At 46.3% G+C, this 18,839-nt stretch overlaps 1 protein-coding gene across 1 annotated transcript in view; it reads right to left on the reverse strand.

Moving 5' to 3' along the window:
* Nucleotides 1-651: 651 nt before the first annotated feature.
* Nucleotides 652-18,839, reverse strand: part of mfsd2ab (MFSD2 lysolipid transporter A, lysophospholipid b) — a 42,074-nt gene continuing 23,886 nt past the window's right edge. Inside the window, exons 5-14 of the mRNA XM_061882662.1 lie at nt 17,241-17,319; nt 16,982-17,157; nt 16,817-16,907; nt 16,617-16,735; nt 13,828-13,911; nt 10,888-10,971; nt 4,761-4,873; nt 4,556-4,699; nt 4,280-4,456; nt 652-4,216 (exon numbers count right to left, since the gene is read on the reverse strand). Of these exons, the coding sequence (XP_061738646.1) occupies nt 4,165-4,216; nt 4,280-4,456; nt 4,556-4,699; nt 4,761-4,873; nt 10,888-10,971; nt 13,828-13,911; nt 16,617-16,735; nt 16,817-16,907; nt 16,982-17,157; nt 17,241-17,319 (1,119 nt within the window). The 3' untranslated portion in view covers nt 652-4,164. The remainder of the gene's footprint in view (nt 4,217-4,279; nt 4,457-4,555; nt 4,700-4,760; nt 4,874-10,887; nt 10,972-13,827; nt 13,912-16,616; nt 16,736-16,816; nt 16,908-16,981; nt 17,158-17,240; nt 17,320-18,839) is intronic.

Here is an 18,839-nt window from a genome sequence, read left to right on the forward strand (position 1 = left end):
TCCGGTCCGATGACCATGGATGAAGTACTGGCTGTCCTGAGTCGAGACCCAGGATGGACCGCTCGCCTGTGTATCGGTTGGGGACATCTCTACGCTGCTGATCCGCCTCCGCTTGAGATGGTTTCCTGTGGACGGGACTCTCGCTGCTGTCTCGGATCCGCTTGAACTGAACTCTCGCGGCTGTGTTGGAGCCACTATGGATTGAACTTTCACAGTATCATGTTAGACCCGCTCGACATCCATTGCTTTCGGTCCCCTAGAGGGGGGGGGGGGGGGGGGGGGGTTGCCCACATCTGAGGTCCTCTCCAAGGTTTCTCATAGTCAGCATTGTCACTGGCGTCCCACTGGATGTGAATTCTCCCTGCCCACTGGGTGTGAGTTTTCCTTGCCCTTTTGTGGGTTCTTCCGAGGATGTTGTAGTCGTAATGGTTTGTGCAGTCCTTTGAGACATTTGTGATTTGGGGCTATATAAATAAATATTGATTGATTGATTGATTGACAATGTATCCTTTTCTTTAGCTATTTGAAAACTACCATGAAGTAGTCAAGTGGAGATACATGATGCATTATTACTTTGTCCTACTCGAATTGTGTAAAAAAGGTCATGTACTTTATTTGAATAAACTCGTGAAAAAGTATTATTTCTGCTCCTGACTTTTCGGTTTGCATTTATTGTGGCCTTCAAACAGTCTCCTTAAATAAGCACAGCACGGGTACATCGGGACACAAAGATATGAAAGATATTTACACGTGTGGCATACAATGTTTACATGTGTGTGTCCCTCCAGGATTAAAGCTCACACATTTGGCTCACAGCCTCAGCAGGAAAATCCAAGTCAAACATTTACAGGACGAGAGGAAGGATTAGAAAATATGCAAAGGATTTCAAAGAACATATTTGACAAAACTTTACATGGAAGCTCCAGCTGTCAGGAGCATGTGAAATATGTATAACATAGACACTGTATGTACATCCATCCCATCCAGGGACATGAATGTGGAGAAACATCTCTCCTTCCCATCATGCACACGTAGAAGCACCATGCTTTCATGTCAAACCTATTAAATGCTGCACCACTTTGCAGCTCCAATCACATCTAATAAATACTTAAATTACATTTGTAGCTGCGGCTGCACTCCTCAGTCGGAGCCGCCATGAAGATGTTTCAGCACGCAGGACACAAACAAGATGGAGGTCTCCCTTCTTCCTGCCAGAGAAGTCCGCCGGAACTAAGGCCTCGTGTTTGTGGACGTCAACAACGCACACAACTTGTGCGCTTTGGTGAAGGAGCGGACGCCAGCACGTCTTGGCAGTAGAAAAAGTAAGGCTTTGGCCAGCGAGTTCATATCACGCAGGAAATATTCACAGAGGCAAAAAAAAAAAAAAAATTAAATAATAATAATAAAAAATAACAAGTCTTGTTGTGCAGCTTGTTGAAGAAAGTAGCAGCAGCGTGACTGGACAACATCTCTCACTCTTCTTGCACCATCTCTCACTCTTCTTCCACCATCACTCACACTTCTTGCACTATCACTCACTCTTCTTGCACCATCACTCACTCTTCTTGCACTATCACTCACTCTTCTTCCACTATCACTCACTCTTCTTGCACTATCACTCACTCTTCTTCCACCATCATTCACTCTTCTTGCACCATCACTCCCTCTTCTTGCACCATCACTCCCTCTTCTTGCACCATCACTCACTCTTCTTGCACCATCACTCACTCTTCTTGCACCATCACTCACTCTTCTTCCACTACCACTCACTCTTCTTGCACTATCACTCACTCTTCTTCCACCATCATTCACTCTTCTTGCACCATCACTCCCTCTTCTTGCACCATCACTCCCTCTTCTTGCACCATCACTCACTCTTCTTGCACCATCACTCACTCTTCTTGCACCATCACTCACTCTTCTTCCACTACCACTCACTCTTCTTACACTATCACTCACTCTTCTTACACTATCACTCACTCTTCTTACACTATCACTCTCTCTTCTTCCACCATCACTCACTCTTCTTCCACTATCACTCACGCTTCTTCCACTATCACTCACTCTTCTTGCACCATCACTCACTCTTTTTGCACCATCACTCACTCTTTTTGCACTCACTCACTCTTCTTGCACTATCACTCACTCTTCTTGCACCATCACTCACTCTCCTTGCACCATCACTCACTCTCTTTGCACCATCACTCACTCTTCTTGCACCATCACTCACTCTTATTCCACTATCACTCACTCTTCTTGTACTATCACTCACTCTTCTTGCACTATAACTCACTCTTCTTCCACCATCACTCACTCTTCTTGCACCATCACTCACTCTTATTCCACTATCACTCACTCTTCTTGCACTACCACTCACTCTTCTTGTACTATCACTCACTCTTCTTGCACTATAACTCACTCTTCTTGCACTATAACTCACTCTTCTTGCACCATCACTCACTCTTCTTGCACCATCACTCACTCTTCTTGCACCATCACTCACTCTTCTTGCACCATCACTCACTATTCTTGCACTACCACTCACTCTTCCTACACTATCACCCACTCTTCTTGCACCGTCACTCACTCTTCTTGCACTATCACTCACTCTTCTTCCACCATCACTCACTCTTCTTCCACCATCACTCACTCTTCCTACACTATCACTCACTCTTCCTACACTATCACTCACTCTTCTTCCACTACCACTCACTCTTCTTCCACCATCACTCTCTTCTTCCACCATCACTCACTCTTCTTCCACCATCACTCACTCTTCCTACACTATCACTCACTCTTCCTACACTATCACTCACTCTTCCTACACTATCACTCACTCTTCTTCCACTATCACTCACTCTTCTTGCACCATCACTCACTCCTCTTGCACCATCACTCACTCCTCTTGCACCATCACTCACTCTTCTTGCACCATCACTCACTCTTCTTGCACCATCACTCACTCTTCTTACACCATCACTCACTCTCCTTGCACTATCACTCACTCTTCTTCCACTATCACTCACTCTTCTTCCACTATCACTCACTCTTCTTCCACTATCACTCACTCTTCTTCCACTATCACTCACTCTTCTTCCACTATCACTCACTCTTCTTGCACTATCACTCACTCTTCTTCCACTATCACTCACTCTTCTTCCACTATCACTCACTCTTCTTCCACTATCACTCACTCTTCTTCCACTATCACTCACTCTTCTTCCACTATCACTCACTCTTCTTCCACTATCACTCACTCTTCTTGCACTATCACTCACTCTTCTTCCACTATCACTCACTCTTCTTCCACTATCACTCACTCTTCTTCCACTATCACTCACTCTTCTTCCACTATCACTCACTCTCCTTGCACTATCACTCACTCTTCTTGCACCATCACTCACTCTTCTTGCACTATCACTCACTCTTCTTGCACCATCACTCACTCTTCTTCCACTACCACTCACTCTTCTTCCACTATCACTCACTCTTCTTCCACTATCACTCACTCTCCTTGCACTATCACTCACTCTTCTTGCACCATCACTCACTCTTCTTGCACTATCACTCACTCTTCTTGCACCATCACTCACTCTTCTTCCACTACCACTCACTCTTCTTGCACCATCACTCACTCTTCTTGCACCATCACTCACTCTTCTTCCACTACCACTCACTCTTCTTGCACCATCACTCACTCTTCTTCCACTACCACTCACTCTTCTTGCACCATCACTCACTCTTCTTCCACTATCACTCACTCTTCTTCCACTATCACTCACTCTTCTTCCACTATCACTCACTCTTCTTCCACTATCACTCACTCTTCTTCCACTATCACTCACTCTCCTTGCACTATCACTCACTCTTCTTGCACCATCACTCACTCTTATTCCACTATCACTCACTCTTCTTGCACCATCACTCACTCTTCTTCCACTATCACTCACTCTTCTTGGACAAGAGTCAGTCTTCTTGGATAACGCTTAGTCTTCTTGGACAAGAGTCAGTCTTCTTGGACAAGAGTCAGTCTTCTTGGACAAGAGTCAGTCTTCTTGGACAAGAGCCAGTCTTCTTGGACAAGAGTCAGTCTTCTTGGACAAGAGTCAGTCTTCTTGGACAAGAGTCTGATGGCCAAGTCTTATTGGACAAGAGTCAGTCTTCTTAAATCATTTTGGAAAGTTCTGTGGATTCAGTTTCAGATTCGGCTTCATACCTGCGAGGACATAGTCCAGATCAGTACTACATTGTAGAGACCAGGATCAGGGGTTGCTGTTACCTTTGCTCTTGTAACAACTTCCTGTTGTCTTGCCTCTTGTCCTCGTCTATAGGGTATGTGTACAAGATGGCCAGGCCGATCATGATGAGGAGGATGGGAGCGGCCGACACCAGAACCTTCAAGGTCACGTCCACCTCTGCAGGCTGGGAGCAGCCTCGTGAGATGTAGCCTGCAAAACTACGGGCGGCAAACATCAGGTCTTAGCATCCTGTCCCCACATGACATCTCTAACACGAGGGTGGAGATGAGAAGGTCGTCATGGACTACCGGACTTACTCCAAACTGAGGGTGGAGATGCCCAGCGAGACTCCCGAGGCGAACTTTGTGAAGAAGACGTAGAAAGAGTAGAAGAGCGCCTCGTGGCCGGTGGAGTGTGGGTTCTTTACTTGGAAGTCGTCCACCACGTCTGGCAGCATGGACCTGATGGAGGACGGCAGTTAGACCTGTGACGACTCCGAGGGCGGGCGGCGAGGCTTCTTACCACGGCAGAAGGAACGCTGCGGCCACTCCCACTCCGGCGGCGAAGGAGACGATGTAGGTGACGATGAGGTTGCTCTTCAAACACACCACCAGGATCATGAAGGGGACTACAGACTGGAAGAGGGGTCGTCATTAGCAGCTGTGCCAAGTATTCAACCCAAGCAGCAGCCATCTTCATCACATGACTTCACTCTTAAAGGCCTAAAACCTGGCGGTATGATGACCCGTATGATGACTCGTATGATGACTCGTATGATGACTCGTGTGATGACTCGTGTGATGACTCGTGTGATGACTCGTGTGATGACGCGTGTGATGACGCGTGTGATGACTCGTGTGATGACTCGTGTGATGACGCGTGTGATGACGCGTGTGATGACTCGTGTGATGACTCGTGTGATGACTCGTGTGATGACCCGTGTGATGACCCGTATGATGACTCGTATGATGACCCGTATGATGACTCGTATGATGACCCGTATGATGACTCGTATGATGACTCGTATGATGACCCGTATGATGACATGTATGATGACGCGTATGATGACGCGTATGATGACTCGTATGATGACGCGTATGATGACTCGTATGATGACTCGTATGATGACTCGTATGATGACGCGTATGATGACGCGTATGATGACTCGTATGATGACTCGTATGATGACTCGTATGATGACCCGTATGATGACTCGTATGATGACCCGTATGATGACTCGTATGATGACTCGTGTGATGACTCGTGTGATGACGCGTGTGATGACGCGTGTGATGACTCGTGTGATGACTCGTGTGATGACGCGTGTGATGACGCGTGTGATGACTCGTGTGATGACTCGTGTGATGACTCGTGTGATGACCCGTGTGATGACCCGTATGATGACTCGTATGATGACCCGTATGATGACTCGTATGATGACTCGTATGATGACTCGTATGATGACTCGTATGATGACTCGTGTGATGACTCGTGTGATGACTCGTGTGATGACGCGTGTGATGACGCGTGTGATGACTCGTGTGATGACTCGTGTGATGACGCGTGTGATGACTCGTGTGATGACTCGTGTGATGACGCGTGTGATGACGCGTGTGATGACTCGTGTGATGACTCGTGTGATGACTCGTGTGATGACCCGTGTGATGACCCGTATGATGACTCGTATGATGACCCGTATGATGACCCGTATGATGACTCGTATGATGACCCGTATGATGACATGTATGATGACGCGTATGATGACGCGTATGATGACTCGTATGATGACTCGTATGATGACTCGTATGATGACTCGTGTGATGACTCGTGTGATGACTCGTGTGATGACGCGTGTGATGACGCGTGTGATGACTCGTGTGATGACTCGTGTGATGACGCGTGTGATGACGCGTGTGATGACTCGTGTGATGACTCGTGTGATGACTCGTGTGATGACCCGTGTGATGACCCGTATGATGACTCGTATGATGACCCGTATGATGACTCGTATGATGACTCGTATGATGACCCGTATGATGACATGTATGATGACGCGTATGATGACGCGTATGATGACTCGTATGATGACGCGTATGATGACTCGTATGATGACGCGTATGATGACTCGTATGATGACCCGTATGATGACTCGTATGATGACCCGTATGATGACTCGTATGATGACTCGTATGATGACTCGTATGATGACTCGTATGATGACTCGTATGATGACTCGTATGACGCGTATGATGACTCGTATGATGACCCGTATGATGACCCGTATGATGACTCGTATGATGACTCGTATGATGACACGTATGATGACTCGTATGATGACCCGTATGATGACGCGTATGATGACGCGTGTGATGACGCGTATGATGACCCGTATGATGACCCGTATGATGACTCGTATGATGACCCGTATGATGACCCGTGTGATGACCCGTATGATGACTCGTATGATGACCCGTATGATGACTCGTATGATGACTCGTATGATGACCCGTATGATGACATGTATGATGACGCGTATGATGACGCGTATGATGACTCGTATGATGACTCGTATGATGACTCGTATGATGACTCGTGTGATGACTCGTGTGATGACTCGTGTGATGACGCGTGTGATGACGCGTGTGATGACTCGTGTGATGACTCGTGTGATGACGCGTGTGATGACGCGTGTGATGACTCGTGTGATGACTCGTGTGATGACTCGTGTGATGACCCGTGTGATGACCCGTATGATGACTCGTATGATGACCCGTATGATGACTCGTATGATGACTCGTATGATGACCCGTATGATGACATGTATGATGACGCGTATGATGACGCGTATGATGACTCATATGATGACGCGTATGATGACTCGTATGATGACGCGTATGATGACTCGTATGATGACCCGTATGATGACTCGTATGATGACCCGTATGATGACTCGTATGATGACTCGTATGATGACCCGTATGATGACTCGTATGATGACTCGTATGATGACGCGTATGATGACTCGTATGATGACTCGTATGATGACCCGTATGATGACCCGTATGATGACTCGTATGATGACTCGTATGATGACACGTATGATGACTCGTATGATGACCCGTATGATGACGCGTATGATGACGCGTGTGATGACGCGTATGATGACCCGTATGATGACCCGTATGATGACTCGTATGATGACCCGTATGATGACCCGTATGATGACGCGTATGATGACCCGTATGATGACCCGTATGATGACTCGTATGATGACCCGTATGATGACGCGTATGATGACCCGTATGATGACCCGTATGATGACCCGTATGATGACTCGTATGATGACCCGTATGATGACCCGTATGATGACTCGTATGATGACTCGTATGATGACGCGTATGACGCGTATGATGACGCGTATGATGACTCGTATGATGACTCGTATGATGACGTGTATGACTCGTATGACGCGTATGATGACGCGTATGATGACGCGTATGATGACGCGTATGATGACTCGTATGATGACTCGTATGATGACGTGTATGACTCGTATGACGCGTATGATGACCCGTATGATGACGCGTATGATGACGCGTATGATGACTCGTATGATGACTCGTATGATGACGTGTATGACTCGTATGACGCGTATGATGACGCGTATGATGACCCTTATGATGACCCGTATGATGACGCGTATGATGACCCGTATGATGACTCGTATGACGCGTATGATGACTCGTATGATGACCCGTATGATGACCCGTATGATGACTCGTACGATGACTCGTATGATGACGCGTATGATGACTCGTATGATGACGCGTATGATGACTCGTATGATGACGCGTATGATGACTCGTATGATGACGCGTATGATGACTCGTATGATGAACCGTATGATGACTCGTATGACGCGTATGATGACTCGTATGATGACCCGTATGATGACCCGTATGATGACCCGTATGATGACCCGTATGATGACTCGTATGATGACTCGTATGATGACCCGTATGATGACTCGTATGATGACTCGTATGATGACTCGTATGATGACGCGTATGATGACTCGTATGATGACGCGTATGATGACTCGTATGATGAACCGTATGATGACTCGTATGACGCGTATGATGACTCGTATGATGACCCGTATGATGACCCGTATGATGACCCGTATGATGACTCGTATGATGACACGTATGATGACTCGTATGATGACCCGTATGATGACGCGTATGATGACGCGTATGATGACGCGTATGATGACGCGTATGATGACTCGTATGATGACCCGTATGATGACCCGTATGATGACCCGTATGATGACGCGTATGATGACGCGTATGATGACGCGTATGATGACTCGTATGATGACTCGTATGATGACGTGTATGACTCGTATGACGCGTATGATGACGCGTATGATGACGCGTATGATGACGCGTATGATGACTCGTATGATGACGTGTATGACTCGTATGACGCGTATGATGACCCGTATGATGACGCGTATGATGACTCGTATGATGACTCGTATGATGACGTGTATGACTCGTATGACGCGTATGATGACCCTTATGATGACCCTTATGATGACCCGTATGATGACTCGTATGACGCGTATGATGACTCGTATGATGACCCGTATGATGACCCGTATGATGACTCGTATGATGACTCGTATGATGACGCGTATGATGACTCGTATGATGACGCGTATGATGACTCGTATGATGACGCGTATGATGACTCGTATGATGACGCGTATGATGACTCGTATGATGAACCGTATGATGACTCGTATGACGCGTATGATGACTCGTATGATGACCCGTATGATGACCCGTATGATGACCCGTATGATGACTCGTATGACGCGTATGATGACTCGTATGATGACCCGTATGATGACCCGTATGATGACTCGTATGATGACTCGTATGATGACGCGTATGATGACTCGTATGATGACGCGTATGATGACTCGTATGATGAACCGTATGATGACTCGTATGACGCGTATGATGACTCGTATGATGACCCGTATGATGACCCGTATGATGACACGTATGATTACTCGTATGATGACCCGTATGATGACGCGTATGATGACGCGTATGATGACGCGTATGATGACCCGTATGATGACCCGTATGATGACGCGTATGATGACGCGTATGATGACTCGTATGATGACCCGTATGATGACCCGTATGATGACGCGTATGATGACCCGTATGATGACCCGTATGATGACTCGTATGATGACCCGTATGATGACGCGTATGATGACCCGTATGATGACCCGTATGATGACCCGTATGATGACTCGTATGATGACTCGTATGATGACGCGTATGACGCGTATGATGACGCGTATGATGACGCGTATGATGACGCGTATGATGACGCGTATGATGACTCGTATGATGACTCGTATGATGACGTGTATGACTCGTATGACGCGTATGATGACCCGTATGATGACCCGTATGATGACGCGTATGATGACGCGTATGATGACGCGTATGATGACCCGTATGATGACTCGTATGACGTGTATGATGACTCGTATGACGTGTATGATGACTCGTATGATGACGCGTATGACTCGTATGATGACGCGTATGATGACTTGTATGATGACCCGTATGATGACTTGTATGATGACCCGTATGATGACTCGTATGATGACCCGTATGATGACCCGTATGATGACCCGTATGATGACGCGTATGATGACGCGTATGATGACCCGTATGATGACCCGTATGATGACCCGTATGATGACTCGTATGATGACTCGTATGATGACTCGTATGATGACTCGTATGATGACTCGTATGATGACTCGTATGATGATGCGTGCGTTTGACGTCTCGGGTTGTAGCGGACATTATTTTCCAGCCTGATCCCAGCTATAAGTAATCTGTTTTAATCGCATAATTCCACAGTATTCTGGACATCTGCGTTGCTGAATCTTTTGCAATTTGTTCAATTAATAATGGAGACGTCAAAGAAGAAAGATGTAGGTGGGAAGCGTTTAGCCAAGGAAACACACTGTGTTTTCTTGTTTAAAATTCCCGGACGGGAAGCTTTACTATGGATCAGAGCGGTCAAGCGAACATGGATCCCGACTACATGTTAACCGGCAGTTTTCAGGGAGAAAATTGTGGTAATAAGTCGGCTCTTACCAGAGATCAGCAGAGCTTCTGTCCGGCTGCAGCTTTGTGACTAAATTCCTTGCAATAGCTCGTTGGGAAATGTATTTATTGCCACCTTTCCCAACTTCTTTGTCACGTGTTGCTGGCATCAAATTCTAAAGTTAATGATTATTTGCAAAAAAAAAATAAAGTTTATGAGTTTGAACATCAAATATGTTGTCTTTGTAGCATATTCAACTGAATATGGCTTGAAAAGGATTTGCAAATCATTGTATTCTGTTTATATTTACATCTTACACAATTTCCCAACTCATATGGAAATGGGAAATGTGTAGTGGGCATGTGGGCAAAGCAAAAATCAAAAAAGTGGAATTGATCTGCAGTGTGAACCAGGCCTTCACCTTAATATTCACTGAGGATTTTTTTTTTTTTAAAGACTAAAAGCACATGGTTTCAAAAAGTCTTTTGGGCCTTACCAATGTGCCGACGTACACTGCAGTCTTCTTGCCGAACCTGGTGAGGAACCACTGCCAGAAGGGGATGGTGAGGGTGGCCGAGAGCTGTGAGGAGGACATGTACACTCTGGTCAAACACACCTTTGCCAGGAGGACATATACACTCTGGTCAAACACACCTTTGCCAGGAGGACATGTACATGAATGGTAAAGAATTCCACTTTCAAAGCTTCAACAATTAGTTTCCTCAGTTCCCAAACGTTTATTGAGTGTTGTTAAAAGAAAAGGTGATGTAACACAGTGGTGAACATGCCCTTTCCCAACTACTTTGGCACGTGTTGCAGGAAGACATGTATACTCTGGTTAAACACACCTTTGCCAGGAGGACATGTACACTCTGGTCAAACACACCTTTGCCAGGAGGACATGTACATGAATGGTAAAGAATTCCACTTTCAAAGCTTCAACAATTAGTTTCCTCAGTTCCCAAACGTTTATTGAGTGTTGTTAAAAGAAAAGGTGATGTAACACAGTGGTGAACATGCCCTTTCCCAACTACTTTGGCACGTGTTGCAGGAAGACATGTATACTCTGGTTAAACACACCTTTGCCAGGAGGACATGTACACTCTGGTCAAACACACCTTTGCCAGGAGGACATGTACATGAATGGTAACGAATTCCACTTTCAAAGCTTCAACAATTAGTTTCCTCAGTTCCCAAATGTTTATTGAGTGTTGTTAAAAGAAAAGGTGATGTAACACAGTGGTGAACATGCCCTTTCCCAACTACTTTGGCACGTGTTGCAGGAGGACATGTACATGAATGGTAAAGAATTCCACTTTCAAAGCTTCAACAATTAGTTTCCTCAGTTCCCAAACGTTTATTGAGTGTTGTTAAAAGAAAAGGTGATGTAACACAGTGGTGAACATGCCCTTTCCCAACTACTTTGGCACCTGTTGCAGGAGGACATGTACACTCTGGTTAAACACACCTTTGCCAGGAGGACATGTACACTCTGGTCAAACACACCTTTGCCAGGAGGACATGTACACTCTGGTTAAACACACCTTTGCCAGGAGGACATGTACACTCTGGTCAAACACACCTTTGCCATGAGGACATGTACACTCTGGTTAAACACACCTTTGCCAGGAGGACATGTACACTCTGGTTAAACACACCTTTGCCAGGAGGACATGTACACTCTGGTCAAACACACCTTTGCCAGGAGGACATGTACACTCTGGTTAAACACACCTTTGACAGGAGGACATGTACACTCTGGTTAAACACACCTTTGCCAGGAGGACATGTACACTCTGGTTAAACACACCTTTGCCAGGAGGACATGTACACTCTGGTCAAACACACCTTTGCCAGGAGGACATGTACACTCTGGTCAAACACACCTTTGCCAGGAGGACATGTACAGTCTGGTTAAACACACCTTTGCCAGGAGGACATGTACACTCTGGTCAAACACACCTTTGCCAGGAGGACATGTACACTCTGGTCAAACACACCTTTGCCAGGAGGACATGTACACTCTGGTCAAACACACCTTTGCCAGGAGGACATGTACACTCTGGTTAAACACACCTTTGACAGGAGGACATGTACACTCTGGTTAAACACACCTTTGCCAGGAGGACATGTACACTCTGGTTAAACACACCTTTGCCAGGAGGACATGTACACTCTGGTCAAACACACCTTTGCCAGGAGGACATGTACACTCTGGTCAAACACACCTTTGCCAGGAGGACATGTACAGTCTGGTTAAACACACCTTTGCCAGGAGGACATGTACACTCTGGTCAAACACACCTTTGCCAGGAGGACATGTACACTCTGGTCAAACACACCTTTGCCAGGAGGACATGTCCACTCTGGTTAAACACACCTTTGCCAGGAGGACATGTACACTCTGGTTAAACACACCTTTGCCAGGAGGACATGTACACTCTGGTTAAACACACCTTTGCCAGGAGGACATGTACACTCTGGTTAAACACACCTTTGCCAGGAGGACATGTACACTCTGGTTAAACACACCTTTGCCAGCAGGACATGTACACTCTGGTTAAACACACCTTTGCCAGGAGGACATGTACACTCTGGTTAAACACACCTTTGCCAGGAGGACATGTACACTCTGGTCAAACACACCTTTGCCAGGAGGACATGTACACTCTGGTTAAACACACCTTTGCCAGGAGGACATGTACACTCTGGTCAAACACACCTTTGCCAGGAGGACATGTACACTCTGGTTAAACACACCTTTGCCAGGAGGACATGTACACTCTGGTTAAACACACCTTTGCCAGGAGGACATGTACAGTCTGGTTAAACACACCTTTGCCAGGAGGACATGTACACTCTGGTCAAACACACCTTTGCCAGGAGGACATGTACACTCTGGTTAAACACACCTTTGCCAGCCAAGCACAAAAAAATGAATGACGTGAGAGAAGAAATGGAGACAAGCACAGGGGAGATAGTCTTTCATGGTCTAGCCTCCTTGCTGTCATCTTTCCTTTCATCCCAGCAGAAGCTGCCGTCACACCATTGGTGGAAAAAGTCATCTCTCCAAACAATGTTAATACTTCATGTCTGCTGCATAATCCTGTGCATGAAGCCAGGGATCTAAAAAGGTAATCTGCTCCCTCCCTCGCCGGTCAGCCACAGTAGGTTGGCTTGTTTCAATGAAATGATGAGATTCCGGCTGTGGGAATGGGATGACATTTGGGCCGGACACAGTCTTGTGGAAGTGGACATTGTGCACTAATGAAGTAGAGACAGAGCAGCTTTGTGGCGGCTGACAATTTATGTGAGAGAGAAGCCTTTTGTCCACACTCTGAAGGTCACGCCTCAACTTTTGCCGCTGAGGGACGTCGTTATGGCAACAGCCCACCTGAAATCACACCTGCTCTGCTGTGTGTGTCTCGGGACTCACCATGATGACCAGAAGAATGTTCTGGAAGTCGTTTCTGAAGCCCAGTGTGTAGCTGCAGAACAGAGCAAAGTTTCCCTCCAGGAGCTGCAGAACAAACAACAATTAGCATTAGTAGCAATTAATACACATGTGTGAGCACAAGTACTGATGTGACAGACATGACTGACATGACCGACATGACTGATGTGACTGACATGACCGACATGACTGACATGACTGATGTGACTGACATGACCGACATGACCGACAGATATGACTGACATGACAGACATGACTGACCGACATGACCGACATGACAGACATGACTGAGGTGACCGACATGACTGACTGATATGACTGACATGACCGACATGACCGACATGACTGACATGACTGACATGACTGACATGACTGATATGACTGATATGACCGACATGACTGACATGACTGACATGACTGATATGACTGATATGACTGACATGACCGACATGACCGACATGACCGACATGACCGACATGACCGACTGACATGACCGACATGACCGACTGACATGACCGACATGACCGACATGACCGACATGACCGACATGACCGACTGATATGACCGACATGACAGACATGACTGACAGACGTGACCGACATGACTGACTGATATGGCTGACATGACCGACATGACCGACTGACATGACCGACATGACCGACATGACCGACATGACCGACATGACTGACTGATATGACCGACATGACAGACATGACTGACAGACGTGACCGACATGACTGACTGATATGGCTGACATGACCGACATGACTGAAATGACCGACTGATATGACCGACATGACTTGACCGATATGACTGACATGACCGACATGACTTGACCGATATGACTGACATGACCGACATGATTGACAGACGTGACCGACATGACCGACATGACATGACTGACTGATATGACTGACATGACCGACATGACTGATATGACTGACATGACCGACATGACTGATATGACCGACATGACCGACATGACATGACCGATATGACTGACATGATTGACACGCCGACATGACCGACTGATATGACCGACATGACTGACAGACGTGACCGACGTGACCAACATGACCGACATGACTGACATGACTGACTGATATGACTGACATGACTGACATGACCGACGTGCTTGACGTGACCGACATGACATGACCGACATGACAGACTGATATGACTGACATGACCGACGTGACCGACATGACATGACAGACTGATATGACTCACATGACCGACGTGACTGACTGATATGACTGACATGACTGACTGATATGACAGACATGACCGACTGACATGACCGACGTGACTGACTGATATGATTGACTGATATGACTGACATGACTGATTTGACAGACATGACCGACTGATATGACCGACATGACCGACATGACCGACTGATATGACCGACATGATTGATATGACTGACATGACCGACATGACTGATATGACCAACTGACATGACTGACATGACCGACATGGCTGATATGACCAACTGACATGACCGACTGATATGACTGACATGACATGACCGATATGACTGACAGGCCGACATGACCGACTGATACGACCAACATGACTGACGTGCTTGACGTGACCGACATGACAGACTGATATGACTGACATGACCGACATGACCGACGTGACCGACATGACATGACAGACTGATATGACTCACATGACCGACGTGACTGACTGATATGACTGACATGACTGACTGATATGACTGACATGACTGATATGACAGACATGACCGACTGACATGACCGACGTGACTGACTGATATGATTGACTGATATGACTGACATGACTGATTTGACAGACATGACCGACTGATATGACCGACATGACCGACTGATATGACCGACATGATTGATATGACTGACATGACCGATATGACCAACTGACATGACTGACATGACCGACATGGCTGATATGACCAACTGACATGACCGACTGATATGACTGACATGACCGACAGTCCACTTGCTTTCTTACAATCTCCTTGGCAAGACTCACATAGTAAACTTGGCATGCAGTTGCAATTGCAAGACATTAGATGGCAGTAGTGTATCGGCAAGTCGTGCCCATCTTGTTTTCCTTCAGTCTTTTAAAGTGTTTGTACTCTAAGTCTTTTACTTATTACACATCGGCTGTGCAGATTAGTTGTAGTTTTTACTACCAACTTTGGAGGTCTTGAAATCGCCATGTAAAATCGCTAATGCTAATCAGTAGCGCGTACACGGCATATGCAATAAAGATCGTTTCTTTCAGGGCTGATGTCAGGCTAATAATCAATATTTGGAGCCCATAAAAGTTATCTAAATAAAAACCGATACAGATATACGTCAAAATGACAAGTATTGGCGTTGATAATCAGCTCTAATGTTCAATGTGAATTAGCCATGAGATAGAGCATTTTGAAAAGTGGAGCTTTATTACACTTTTGAGCTCTTTCTATCAGGCATGTTTGCTTTGTTGGCATGGAAACTTGCAACATTACCCAGCAGCAGTCTGTCTGAGTCCTGAGTGCTTGTTTTCCCGCCAAGTGTTTGAGCCTGTGTACCAACAATGAATGGTACTGGTCACACACAGCCACCCACCCATGTTTAAGACCAAATGAAGTGCACTACTTAGCAGCAGCCAGCAGAGGCACTAAAGAAGACAGCAAAGTGAAATGTGCTTGTAAAATGTATCAAAAGAAACGCATTTTTTAACAGATGATGTTTTTTGTTTGCACCATCGCTTGTTGTTTGCCTGTAAATGCGTACCATGAAGGCTAAGGAGGTGAAGAGGAAGACCATGACCAGTTTGGCGTAGGGCCCGTGTCCCATCACAAGCTTGATGCCCTGCAGGAAGGATAAGGGTTGGGACTTGGGACGACTGGACTCTGGAAGGGAAAAGAAAGAAAAGATGAGTCCTTGTTGCTGGTCAGGAGAAGAGAGCCGTGAGGAACAGCAACAAGTCGCACCTTTCATCTCCCTCACGCCGAAGAAGAGCACGATGGCGCACAGGACGTAGATCAAGCAGATGACACCGGAGGCGATCATGTAGGCCGTCCTCTGTGGACAAACACATTGACTAATGTACTTTCCCCGATCTTCAGAAGGGAAGCGGGCGAGGGAGACGCACGCACCGTGTGCTGCAGAGTGATCACGTGAACCGTGGCGTTGAGGCCGGCTGATGCCGACGAGTTGCTCGCGTCCGCCGAGATCTGGCCTGGACCTGGGACGCAGGGCGCGTTGGCCATGCCCACGATCTGACCCTGGATGGCGGTGCCAAGCACGGTGCCGAGAACCTCCACGGTCATCCCTAATTGGGGCAGGGAGACAAAGAAGTGGAAGAACATGCTGACAATGACAAACACTGATAGATAGATGGATTGCAGGACTGACTGTAGGCCGTGGCAGAGTCCCTCTCCTTCTGCTCGGAGCTGATGAACATGGTGAGGGCAGAATACGGCACATGGAAGCACTGAAAGAAGACAGACATTTACTTTTGGGTCAAACAAGGTAGAAATAACTTGTGAAAGTGCAGCATCCATCCACCTCTGCCTCTCACACACAGTAGGATGTTGCAATCATGCGTGTGTGGAAAGCTGACAATATTTCTTGAGGAGAGGTAAGACTTCTTGTGGAAGCCAGAAGTCAATCAATCAATCAATCAATCAATGTTTACTTATATAGCCCTAAATCACTAGTGTCTCAAAGGGCTGCACAAACCACAACACAAACCACAACGACATCCTCGGTAGGCCCACATAAGGGCAAGGAAAACTCACACCCAGTGGGACGTCGGTGACAATGATGACTATGAGAACCTTGGAGAGGAGGAAAGCAATGGATGTCGAGCGGTTCTAACATGATACTGTGAGAGTTCAATCCATAATGGATCCAACACAGTCGCGAGAGTCCAGTCCAAAGCGGATCCAACACAGCAGCGAGAGTCCCGTTCACAGCGGAGCCAGCAGGAAACCATCCCAAGCGGAGGCGGATCAGCAGCGCAGAGATGTCCCCAGCCGACACACAGGCAAGCAGTACATGGCCACCGGATCGGACCGGACCCCCTCCACAAGGGAGAGTGGGACATAGGAGAAAAAGAAAAGAAACGGCAGATCAACTGGTCTAAAAAGGGAGTCTATTTAAAGGCTAGAGTATACAAATGAGTTTTAAGGTGAGACTTAAATGCTTCTACTGAGGTGGCATCTCGAACTTTTACCGGGAGGGCATTCCAGAGTACTGGAGCCCGAAATGAAAAAGCTCTATAGCCCGCAGACTTTTTTTGGGCTTTGGGAATCACTAATAAGTGTAAGTTTTTAATAGTCAGACTCAGAAGCACATGTGTCTGTGAGCCAGGCACTGAAAGTCAACATGGAGTGCTTTGTGCACACAAGCAAGAGCTCGGGGAGCATCCTCTCCTCATTCAACTTCTAGCAGACTAAAGTGTCAATCATGCAGACAAACGGGACTGCAAGCAGCCCAGAGAGAAAAGTATACAGGTACCACATCATACATTCACACCTCTCCGCTAAACATTTAATCACACTTGTTTTATTTTAACTTTTCAAAATTGTTGTGTTAGTTTTGTATTTGTGGAAACAAGTTCAAGAGTTAAAAGGTCATGCAAAGTTAAATACTTCAAAGTCCACCTGCATTGTTCTGTGAGCCAGTCCAATAAAAACACTTCCTTGTCATAACACACATATACATATATATATATATATAACATATATATCCATATATACATACGTATATATTAGGGCTGGGCAACGATTAAAAATTTTAATCGAAGTTAATCGCACTATTTCTCCGATTAATCGCGATTAACTGCATTGTATACGCAAAGCCCAATAATGAATTCAAAAGTAGTGTGTAGTGCACCTTTATTGGAATATTCTCCCACATGAACAAAAGCGCCAAAACATTTGTTGTGCAAACACAATTTAAATCAGTCCTTGTTAAACAGTAGCAGTTAAATAGCATATTTTATGAAAA

This window comes from Nerophis ophidion, linkage group LG21, assembly GCF_033978795.1.
Source record: "Nerophis ophidion isolate RoL-2023_Sa linkage group LG21, RoL_Noph_v1.0, whole genome shotgun sequence".
NCBI classification, from domain to species: Eukaryota; Metazoa; Chordata; class Actinopteri; order Syngnathiformes; family Syngnathidae; genus Nerophis; species Nerophis ophidion.